The sequence below is a fragment of the Colias eurytheme genome, chromosome 19 (assembly GCF_061535395.1).
Source record: "Colias eurytheme isolate Ceu_HAF_F1 chromosome 19, ilColEury1 Martin Lab GWU primary, whole genome shotgun sequence".
Taxonomy (NCBI): domain Eukaryota; kingdom Metazoa; phylum Arthropoda; class Insecta; order Lepidoptera; family Pieridae; genus Colias; species Colias eurytheme.
In genome coordinates this window covers 2,745,141-2,757,457 of record NC_142998.1, presented here as the reverse complement: position 1 = coordinate 2,757,457, position 12,317 = coordinate 2,745,141, and the positions used below count along the sequence as shown (strand labels likewise).

Here is a 12,317-nt window from a genome sequence, read left to right as displayed (position 1 = left end):
CAAAGTCGCTTTTTCTGTCCCTATGTTCCTTTGAATGCTAAAATCTTTAAAACTACGGAACGGATTTTGATGCGGTTTTTTGTAATAGATAGAGTGATTCAAGAGGAAGGTTTTAGTATATAATTTATTAGGTTTTAGACAAAGCGGGCGAAGCCGCGGGCGGAAAGCTAGTATAGTATAAAACTAAAAAGTTTGTTTGGTTGGTTGAATTTCAGTAACTAAGGGTCCGATTTGATTCTTTTTTTTAAGTTAGGTAGTTTACCAATGAAGGATATCTGGCTATATTATATCGTCATGCTAAGACCAATAGAAGCGAAGCAAATCGTGTAAAACCGCGGCGCAGAGCTAGTTTCTTATAAATATTTAAAAAGTGAAGCTGGAACTGACTAACGTTCATAAATATCGCTAAAACCATAATTTTCCTTTTTGCCTAGCCGTTCGGTACTCACAGCAATTTAAAGGTTCACCACAGAGAGAGAAGAAACTAGAAAACGGAAAAATAAAAATTTACTTCAAATTCCAACGAGGACTTTTGAAGGCGATTTATATTTTTTATTCCATAATCATTTAGGGACTATAAATAAACAAATTTCTGAAGTACTGCGTTCTTGGACCTCTTAGAAGTTCTTGAAATAATGTTTTAAATAGCTCGTAAAATCGTGTAGGCGGAGCGGAGCGTATCCAGTTTTTTGTAATTCTTATATTTTACGAAATTACTCGAAAGATGAACGATATATCTAAAAGTTAGTGTTTTGGATGATCATGGGTGACTTTTATGGCTTATGTGGTTGGTTTTCTGGATTCATTTACATGTACGGTCGAAAGAAAGACTTTTTTTTGTTCACATAATTTTATGGTCATTTGTTTAATGTTCTGTTGGTTTTGTCCGGATACTTTAATCATGTTAAATCCAAATTTAATGCAAAGCAAAAACGTACTTTATTGTGATAAATGAAAATCCCTAATTGATTTTTATTAAAATTACGTTGTATTGAAGATTAGTAGAAATATATTATCTATATATATATATAAAACTCAAAGGTGACTGATATAGTGATCTATCAACGCACAGCCCAAACCACTGGACGTATCGGGCTGAAATTTGGCATTCAGGTAGATGTTAGGACGTAGGCATCCGCTAAGAAAGGATTTCCCGAAATTCTTGCGGGAACGAGGAAAAACGGGGATGCACGTACAAAGTCGTGGGCGGAAGCTAGTTATACATAATATTATAACGACACTCCAAAAATTTCATGAAAAAGTAACTTGTAGGTCAAAAAATTTCATGAAAGTAACTTTTCTCATAGTTTAGAACGTAGATATGCGATTACATTTAAAACGTATAAATAATAGAAATAAATACAGAAGATTGCGTATAATATTCGTCTTACACGCTTCATACATATTTCATTTGAAAAGCGACGCATTTTTACACATTTTCCCCAAAAGTCTAAACGGCTTGACGGATTACGATGATTGAGGTAGCGTCATATTTCTTTGAAATACTTGGGGGTTGTTATTCCACAAAAGATATATTTTCATCTTGATTCTAAATACTGAAATGTATCGATTTTTAACTTATTTGATATTTTATATTCATTTTTGTAAGGATGCGAATCTTATACTGTTTTTAAATAGCTTAATAGAAAACAATAATAATTCATTAGTTCGAATAAATAAATTTAGATAAATACAAAGTAATATACAAAGGACAAATATCAATTTTTGTTTGTTTGTTGCAGCTTTTCTGATAACTATTATTCTGGCTATTTTTTAAACTATTATTCTGGTCGAAGATGACACGTTCTAGAGAAATCAACAATCATTTATTGGTCTATTACAAAATTTCGTAAACATTACAGAGGATATTGTTATTTTATTTCAACGCGGGCAAAAACAAGGCACACAACTTGTCTATATTTCAAATACATTTCAACGTTGTACGCTTACCAAGTCAACAAACAAAACCAAAGCTGAATTAAGAGCCCATAATTTATAATTCTTGTCTCTCGAGTATCAATATCAAAGCCGAAACACAAAGCTGCCTGAAATAAGCATATTTCAATTTATAACTTCTAAATAGTCAAGTTCAACTTTGTTCTAACTTTGTAGCGGTAATAACAAAGGGGTTTGAGCGGAGTTTCGATTCCAAGTTCGCGATCTTAACTCTTAAGACCGAGTTATCAAAGTCTATTATTGATTAAACATAATGATATTATGGAACAATATTGGCTCTACGGTTAATGCAGTTTGTAGTTAGGTGTAGTCTGTCGGTGCATGCTTCGATACCTTGTTTTATGGTCTTGTGAATTGATGGATAGTTTACTGCGCGAATGATTTTGGGTGTGAAAATATTTATGACTTAGGTACTTTGCGAACTTGTCGTCAGCTCATGCGTCTCGTTTCTATGGCAAAGAAACAGGTTTCATAAAGGCTTGCACTAAAATACTTTTAAGAAAGATAAACTTGCAAAAGTTTCTTCTTATATGTAGAATTTGAGTAGGATACCTTAATATAATATTGTAAATTTAAGAAAGAACAAAATATATTTTAATTTAGTTTGTACTAAATAAAACTAAACTAAGACTATAAGACAAATGCACTCAATCTCAAAGCACGTATTTAATAAAATGGCTATTTATCAAACAAAACGTAACGTAACATTGTGATAACGTGTACATCTATACTTAATATTATAAAGCTGAAGAGTTTGTTTGTTTGAACGTGCTAATCTAAGGAACTACTGGGCCAATTTGAATAATTATTTCGGTGAGATAGCCTATTTATCGAGGAAGGCTATAAGGCTATATAATATCATCACGCTAAGACCAACAGGAGCGGAGCAATGCGGGTAAAACCGCGCAGCACTGCTAGTAATTTATAATACTTACATAAAATATGTCAGTACTTAACAACTATCAGATAATATCGTTCAAAAACTATAAGATTTAAAAGATTCGTATATAATACATGCCTCATTACAAAAAACCTACCCAATTATGTAAGATAAAATAATCAGATCGAAGACTTGTTAAACTCGAAAAAGCGTCTATAATAAAATTTATTTTCGTCTGAAGAATATACGGGATCTGATTTTTCGGTAAACCGAATATTGGTTTCTATTTCTGTCTTACAAAAACAAATTACGTTAATACGTAAAGCCATTGTATTTGCTAAATTCGATAAAAAGAAATCCTATCAAAATTGAATTTGTCGTTGAAGAGATTGTGATAGCCCATTAGGGATATATTTTAAGTTTTTATTATCTCGTTCATACTTGACAGATAATATTTAATATTTCAATACAATCGTCCTTTCAATAAGTGCTCTTCTGAATAATTTTATTCCGAATTTCAATACATTTGTTCGTAACAAAAAATACTTATGTTTTCAAATGGTTAATGTAAACCCTCTGAAAACATAGGCACATATTTTTTGTAAAGAAAAGAATAGATAAATTTAGAACTGATGTCACAGGCTACTAGTTATTCCATCTAACTGCATTCGTGTAGATAATGTCTAAATTGACTGACTGAAAGTTAAATAAACAATGTGTTCATGTATTCCAATTTACATTATAAATCTTATTCAACTTTAATAATACGAGTGAAACCACAGAACGCAAGCAGTACTTAAACAATCTAAAAATCAAATTATCACCTTTAATCAGTACATTCTTTCAATTTCCATTAAACACAATCTTGTTACTAGGTACCTACACATTATAATACTATCATACAACAGTGACCTTTAGTAAAGACCAATATAAAACCTTGATGTTGTATCAAAAGGTTGAACAGCCTTCAGCCATTCAAGTAAGATGGTACTTACTCAATCGCCCATGCAGAAAATTGTCGTACAAAATGAAATGTATTACAGATGTGGTCATGAGAAACTTCTTTATACCTACGCAACCTCACAGAGGCTTTTATACATATAAAACTTAAGAATTATTCTGTTTCTCTCTCTCTCCCACTTTTACTCTCGCCAGATTTGAAAACATTATTTACTTACTGTATTTCTAACTAATAATATTAGACTGAAAAGTTTGTTTGAACACGCTAACTACTGGATCAATTTCAAAAATTAGTTTTTTTATGTTTATATAATATTTAAGTACATAATATACATAGTACGCACTGAACCGAGCTAAAATTGAAATAAATTATATGTGAGACAGGAAATATGTAGTTTCCTGCCATTGAGATGTATGTACTACGTACTAGAGAGGCGATCGCTACTACACTCTCTTTACAACGAGCTAGAGTCAAAAGTCACGAGTCTCATTAGTCTGTGCCGGACTGTGCTCCCCGCTTGCCGCGTCAACACGTGTTATTGCTCTGTTCAAAATGCCTTCGTGTGTGCTAAGATATTGTTTTAACAGTTCCTATAATACAAACAAAGCCCGAGGAGTGACTTTTCACCAGTAAGTTTCCTTATTATGAGTAAGTCATGCATTTTACTAATATTGTTGTCATTTTGCGAAAAATCACCACGCGTTCTGCGTTTCGCGCCATTTTTCATAGACTAACAGCACAGACGTGACACTATCGATGAGTCTGTTAAAAAAATGCAACTGGATTTTTTAACTATGAATAATGAATATACAATATATACTAGGAAAGATTACCGTGGTGTAGTACCTAAATATTTATACTTTTACCCGACTACGCAAAGTGAAACGGTAGGTTATATTAAGTAATATTTATTTATTTACCTATTTTTTTATTAAAAAAAGGTTTATCAACAGTTGTTCCAATAGGATTCAGATCAGCCATCAACATTGAATCATCGTATCCATTTAATTAGGGCTATTATAAACCAATACTCCAAAATTCGATTACATCATGAAGCAAAAACTGATAAAACTATTGATTACTACACAAAACGACAAAAGCTTACTAAATTGATATTATTTAAAGGAAATTAAAATACATAGTTTAATATATTATCCTCTTTTTATTAATTCCCTAGTATCAGTACCACCAGATAATACCGAGTAAACCTAGATTGCACAATGTGTCGCATCTGCGCGCATTGCTTAATCTTTGAACTTGAAGCCACGCCTCGCTCGTTCCACACGTACCCCACCACATCGGCCGCGCGTAATGTTTTTGTTTGGAATAACAACTCTAGTACGTAGTACATATTATCTCAATGTTTCCTGCAGGTGAAATTTTGAAATCGATTCAAGTGTTTTTGTGAGATAAAATTACAAACACGTATCAAGTAGCTTAAAGTATAAAAAAAATACAATCAGCCATAATCCACGATCAATTCATGAATCTTTAACGCTTTGAAAGTGTGGTCAGACGTATTTCTGACGATAAAACAAAGGAAATCTCTTAACTATGCATTGTTCTATAAATTAGCTCACTTAATCTATGCTCAAAGAGACGGCGGCGCTGCGGCTTGCGGTCAAGATAGGTGCATTTACTTCTATTAGTTTTGGATGCGCTTTAGTTTGTTTGTTCTTTGGACGATGGTGGACGATGCATTTTGTATGAAGCATTGACATATTTTTCTTTATAAGCAGTTCCTTGGCAGCCGGCTATTACGACGATTACCACCGTTCTCTGTTTCATACTTGTTGTAGTGTACGTTACGGGCAATTTGATAATTCCGGGCTCTAATAATAATGGCCGGTCTGTATTCATAATGTCCTACTCATGGGCTATGTGATAAATAGCAATAGCACGACAATAGCATGATTAACCACTTTTCCAAAGCCCATCCTATTTTGGCCAAAGTAATATAATGCCGGGAATTATTAGTAATGGCCGGTCAAAGCGATAAATTAATCAGTTTGCCCTTCGCTCTTGGGCCCTATTAATAATGGCCGGTCCTTATTAATAAATCCCAGTTAATCACCTCACCCATAAAATATACATAGAATAAAAAATATATAATAAACTGATAAATCGTTTTGAAAAAATGGTTATCTTCCAATTCAATAAGTACCTACCTACCATATTCTTTCACTATTTTTATTAATATGAATGTTTTTTTTTTTCAATACAAAAATATTTCACACGCAACACAATTTCCTGTATTTGCTCAATAAAAATAAATGCGTGGTAGAAATAAATTTCTTCAATCTTATATTCAACGCAATATCCTTCCCATGGGAACCAAATTCCTAGTTGTTTTCAATCTTATTACATACACTCGATTCGGTTGAACTGAAATAAATAACAAATTTATCATTAAACTAGCGGTCCGCCCCGGCTTCGCCCGTGGTACATGTTTACGTTTTCTCTACATAAGAACCATCCACGTACTTCAAGGAATATAATAAAAAAAGAATTATAGAAATCGGTTCAGCCGTTCTCGAGTTATGCGCTTACCAACACATTTTGCGATTCATTTTTATATATAAGATTAATTGTTATATACAGGGTGTCCCACTTTTGGTATACTAAGCGTGAAGGGACTTTTAGTTAAGCATACACTGATCACGTAAAAAATACTTAAACAACAAAATTACGTCAAAAATATTTTGCAAAATTTTTCCTGAAAATCCATGTTTTCTTCTCTAGCTTCGCGCAGCCGGCATATACCGCTTCTCTAATTCGCATTTTGTCTATGAAAACATAATCTTAAACGATAGCTCACGTGCTGTCGGCAAAGTTGGGCGGGATGCTTGTTATAAGGTGTACAACATAGAGTTTTAAGAATTCATCTATTTGAAAAAAAAATGCGTCTAGAATTTTATAAGTATTTTTTACGTACTCAGCGTATGCAAAACTATAACTTCCTTTGAGCTTAGCATATCAACAGTGGGACACCCTGTATATATATATATATATATAAAACCTAGGTAAAACCTAGGGATATAGGTAGATAATTATTTAGATATCAAAATTAACATACACACAGAAGTATGTGCAAATGGCCTTATCGCTAGTTTACGTTCTCTTCCAGACTATCATACATACATAGACATAGTATCTACAGGGTTACTTGTAAAACACCAGCAACCTCGCAGAACAAGATAGCTGAAAATGAAAATGAAAATGAAAAATTTTCTTTATTAGTTTCAAAAAATCTAACATCATAAGTAACAACATTAATTGTTCTACGACTATTGGCATAATCGCAATAAATTATTTTTAAATGATTTTTTAAGCTTTTATTGTACTATCCTAACATTTGTAAGTCTATGTTCTATTCATTATCGAAATCTACATCTTTATGTCTTCTTTACAGATTCACACACAACAAAGAAGTTTTCCGAGGAGCCAGAGTTCGAGCGTCCGATCGGCAACCACACGTTCTTCCTGGGACGGGAGGCTGTGCTCGGCTGCTCTGTACTCAACCTGGGGAAACATAAAGTGAGTTTATTATATAAATAAATCGTTTATACACGGGGCGGCCGGATTAAATATTAGTTTGAATGTAATAAGAATGTACTACGATTCTACACATCTGCCTAATTGATAGACAGTTGATAACAAATCACAGCAAGTCACGACAAAAACAAACTGAGGGTAGTTGGGTCAAATGTTGTATAAACAACGTCTGAGCCCCTAGGAAGGCGGCAATTTATAGTATTCAACAGCTAAGCATGTTCTAACAGGAAATAGTAACAACTACATTGACAACTATTCATCCACAAAAATATTAAATCAAAAGTTACGTCTAACAATATACTATAATGACCCGGCCAGGCTCCTAATATAGTTATAAACTGTTTTAAGAGCCGGTGTTCACACTAAGTTATATTAAGACACTATTGCAATGACATAAACGCGAGTTCATTCAATTATAATGCTTTGTAGCAATGAGACTTTTTTTAAGAATATAAAAAAATCTTTCAGCAAAAAAATGCATGTTCGAATCCCGCCTCATGGTAATTTTTTTTCTATTCTTTAAAATATTATGAGTTAATTAATCCTCGTCAGTTGTATTATACCACAGACTAATAATAATATACTTGATTATACTATGATCTGTTAATTTAGTGTGAAGGGAGCTCTATTATACTCTGCAAATTGAGTCTAGTATGAAGGCAATCATTGCTCCACATGGTCCACCTACTTACTTCACAGTACTTACTAGTAAGTAGGTGGTCTAGTGTGACGATCTACTGATATTCTAACAAGTTTTTAATAACTCTACAAGGTGTTAAATGTAGTTTAGGCTTTTAAATTCCATTCATACTAATTAAACTACACAGTCATACTAATTAAACGTCTATTATAACTCACGGTATAGTGTGCTCTTATTGCACGCCTCATAAGCGAAGCGTTGAGGTGGGTACTGCTGTCACTTCGCGCAAAACATCTGATTTTTCAAACTTAAAATGTCTTTATGTATCATACATTGCACTTGTAAGATAATACATACACACACATATTAAGAAAAAACACTATTTTTAACATTCATGATATTTTTGATGTCATTTTTGTTATTTAAACTAGTTAAAAAACAGTTTAAAAAAGTTCTGTCTTGGACGTCCGTGTGTCTGTATGTGCGGAGGATTTTCTTGTTAACACGATAGCGACCGAAATACTTTACTAATCGAGTCTTTTTTTTTCTCTTACGCTTGAGTATGCTCAGGAATAGAACCCTTTAATTTTTCAAGGTCTGATTCGATGTGGTTTAATTGTTATTAAATAAACAAAAATAATAATTAAAAAATAATTATTAAAAAAAAATGAGGCGTGCACTTTTGGATTTTCCAAATTATTTAGTATATTATATTATTTCTTGTACAATACATATGTATTTTATTATTGTGTGAGACCTTAATTCAATCATTCACATAGATAAATAAATCTGCAAAAACACAACTGAATAATTATTTTATCTTACGCTAAAAGAAATAAGGCATGACTTTCGAATACTACAAGTCACAAATTTCCTAAGTTACTTGAAATCTTTATAAAATCTCATCCGAATCTAATATTATCTCATCCTTTTCGCTAGAACAAATCGAATAAGAACTTATTTGAAGTTTAAAGCGAAAGATTAAAAGGTACTTTATATTCTGTAGAAACATCATGAGAGTAGATTTCCAAGTTGGGCACTAAACTTTATAGAGTATAATTAAAGGTTGACTTTCACATTATATATTCATAATACACTTTTAATAGTCGGCGAAGTTTGGGACAATACTATTTTATAGCCTATTGTTGTTGGAATTAATAAACTGAAAGTTTTGGGTGAAAATGTGAATGTAATGAGATTTGTTTCATAGTTTAAGTGAAGGAAAACATAAAGCCTCTAATGGTCTAGGTTTCAGACATAAAATGTAATGGCCAAGCGCTTAGGACTAAAAAATGTTGCTACCTTTTCGTCTATTAAGAATAAGATCTAACATAAATTCTCAAAAGGGCTTGTGTTCCTGCTTTGGGATTAAATATGAACTAACGATAAAAAGAATAACCATATAGAAACGTTTAGATTACGTTGATTACGTTGATTACAGATACAGTCAACAAATCAAGTCGATTCTTTGTTTTAGCGTAGTCAGATGTCCTAAAATTATAAAGCTGAAGAGTTGAGTTGAGTTGAGCTTGTTTATTTGAACGCGCTTATCTCAATAATATAAATACTTGTAATATATAACTAAATATATAACTACTTGTCCGATTTGAAAAATACTTTCAGAGTTAGTAGCCTATTTATCGAGGAAGGCTATAGGCTATATATCTTCACGCTAAGACCAACAGGAGCTGAGCAATGTGGGTGAGACCGCGGAGCACTAGTCAGTGATATAAGTATAACAAAATACAGTCTACAAATAGATTCGGTACTTATTTTGGTCAACAATAATACCAATCCCATTACTCAACACGAACTAAACAAACTAAACTACAGGTATACAAACAATGCAGATTATTCGCTAGTGATACATCACGTGCGGTTTTATAATCCGAGAGGTGTTCGGACCATGTACCATGTGATATAATGAGAAATGTCGCTTTGCTGTCGCTTTACTAGTGGAAATAGTTTTAATTTCGTAATGATTTCTGATTCGTAGATTTAAAATATACCTTATTCTTACAGAAGCATGTGAGTTAGGGGTCAGATCGCGGTCTTAATGCTAGGTAGAAATCTCCTCAAGTATACCTTTAATACAACTATTAATTACACCTTTTCAATTAACACGTCACATATTGTAAATCTTCAAATATCTTGCTCTTATTTCTTCAACTAAATATTGTATTATCACAAAGTCACAAATGAGTTGAATTTTAATATCTATGAAAATGAATATTCTATCTCGAACATCGCACTGTCTTTTAAGCTTTCTTATCGAACTTAAGTTAATCCTAAGTATTAGCTCGATACGTCGTTTTAGTTCATTACTTGACAGTAAACAGTAGTTGGAGTATGCTTGTACGTAATAGTGTGGGAACAAACATTTGCGCCCCACATCGTCGGGCTATTACTGGTTTTGTATTTACTGTATATCTACAGGATAAACGTTTTATTCAGTTTTAAAGTTCTATTCATTTTCTACAAGCGGGAGCGTAATCAACGTTACAAAAATCTACTTTTGTGGTTATTTTTTAACCAATAAGCAGGCGTTGAGATGAAAATTTGTGATTGTGATGTTTTGTTTCATAAGAGCAGTATTATATTAATTATCTGTGCATAATAGAATCGACTCTCACATGCGCCCTACACGGAAAGCATTGAAACTTAAATTATACAAATTATATTTAAACCAGATGACATGTTTTTTATTAAATTTGGTTATAAATATGTGGGTTATATACTTAAAAAGTTAAGTCAATAATTATAATTACTATAAAATTATGTTACCTATGTAATTATGTATAGCCGCAGTAGGGAACATTTTCATTCTTTATTCGAACTGCTAGGGACTGGAACATGCTTCCTGAATCTGTGTACCCCGATGAGCACAATATGGAGGTCTTCAAGAGAGTTAACAGGTCCATTCTAGGGAAGCACGCTCCATCTTAGGCCACATCACAGCTTACCATCAGGCGAGGTCGTGGCCAAGCGCTCCCCTATTGCACTATAAAAAAAAAGACGTGTGGCACCATTGTGGCACTCGGGGACTGCCGCGGTAAAGCTATTGCATGCTATGACTTCAAGCCACACCTCCGTGCCCGTCGGAGTGGGGAGCGTGAGGTTTTTTCGTTACGGAATTTCTGGATTCGGTCCCCGCGCTCAAGGCTCGCGATAGAAGCTATGCAATAGCTTAAAAAACATACTAAAATAAGTGCAAGAAAACATACGTATTAACAAATAGCTATAATTGTTCACAGGTAGGATGGTTACGAGCAGAAGACCAAACGGTCCTCACGATGCACGAGCGAGCAGTCCTGGGATCTCGATATGCTGTAAGCCTCGACCCACCCCGGACCTGGCAGTTACGGATACGTCCATTGCGCGCTGAGGACCGAGGCTGCTACATGTGCCAGATTAACACGCAGCCTACTATGACGTGGCAGATCGGATGCATCGATGTATTTGGTATGTGTAAATCACTTGGTACGCGATGGTTATATTTTAGTGTTCAATAGTTAGCCTGAATATAAAAGAAATTACAAACATTTAAATGTACGATGCATTACTATGGAGATTGATTGTTCGATGCCTCTATTGAGATTAAAATTTCAATGTGCTGGGTCTTAAATAACGGAAAAAGGAATAAAATAAAAACTTTATTTATTTATATAAAATGAATATTTCAATTTTCAACAGTCATTAAACAGTGAAGTTTAACAAATATACATTTTGTAAAGGAAGCGTGGCTTTCTTCCAAGTATATTTAAATGATATTTAAGCCATTTAAAAATTAATACAGCACAAAAATATTAAAGTATATTTCCTTCGCTAATAAGCCTTCCTAGTAAAACCTATAAAACGCCACTCCGAGACAATAAGCTCAAAGTACTTTTTAGTTTTTCTTTGATTTCTTGAAGTAGTTTCTTAAACAATTCCCAGTAGATTTTCTTGTTTCATTTTACGTTCTTATACTTTCTGCTAACTTATATTAGTTCGGAAACAAAAACCAAACACTACTTTATAAGTTACGATGACTTAGTGAAAAATCGAAATGCTTTTGAAGATGAAATATTCGACGAATTTAATTTGTTACAAAATCGTAATATCGATAATTTTTTTATCTGTATAAACATTTGCCTTTATTAAAAACATGAATCTTTTAACATTTCATTTATTATAATATTATTATTTATTTATATTGTATTACATTATAATATTATAATAGCGCTATAAGTCCGTTCGCGTTAAGAAAATAGTGAGTCATCAGTGCAACTACAGGATGAGGGTCTATTCACAGTGGAGAAAAAGTACAAACATTTTTTTAAACA

At 32.9% G+C, this 12,317-nt stretch overlaps 1 protein-coding gene across 1 annotated transcript in view; it reads left to right on the top strand.

Annotated features, from left to right (window-relative positions):
* The window catches only part of DIP-gamma (Dpr-interacting protein gamma), a 67,469-nt gene that overhangs the window by 20,056 nt on the left and 35,096 nt on the right, over window positions 1–12,317 (top strand). Inside the window, exons 3-4 of the mRNA XM_090113104.1 lie at window positions 7,210–7,334; window positions 11,247–11,454. Of these exons, the coding sequence (XP_089969230.1) occupies window positions 7,210–7,334; window positions 11,247–11,454 (333 nt within the window). The remainder of the gene's footprint in view (window positions 1–7,209; window positions 7,335–11,246; window positions 11,455–12,317) is intronic.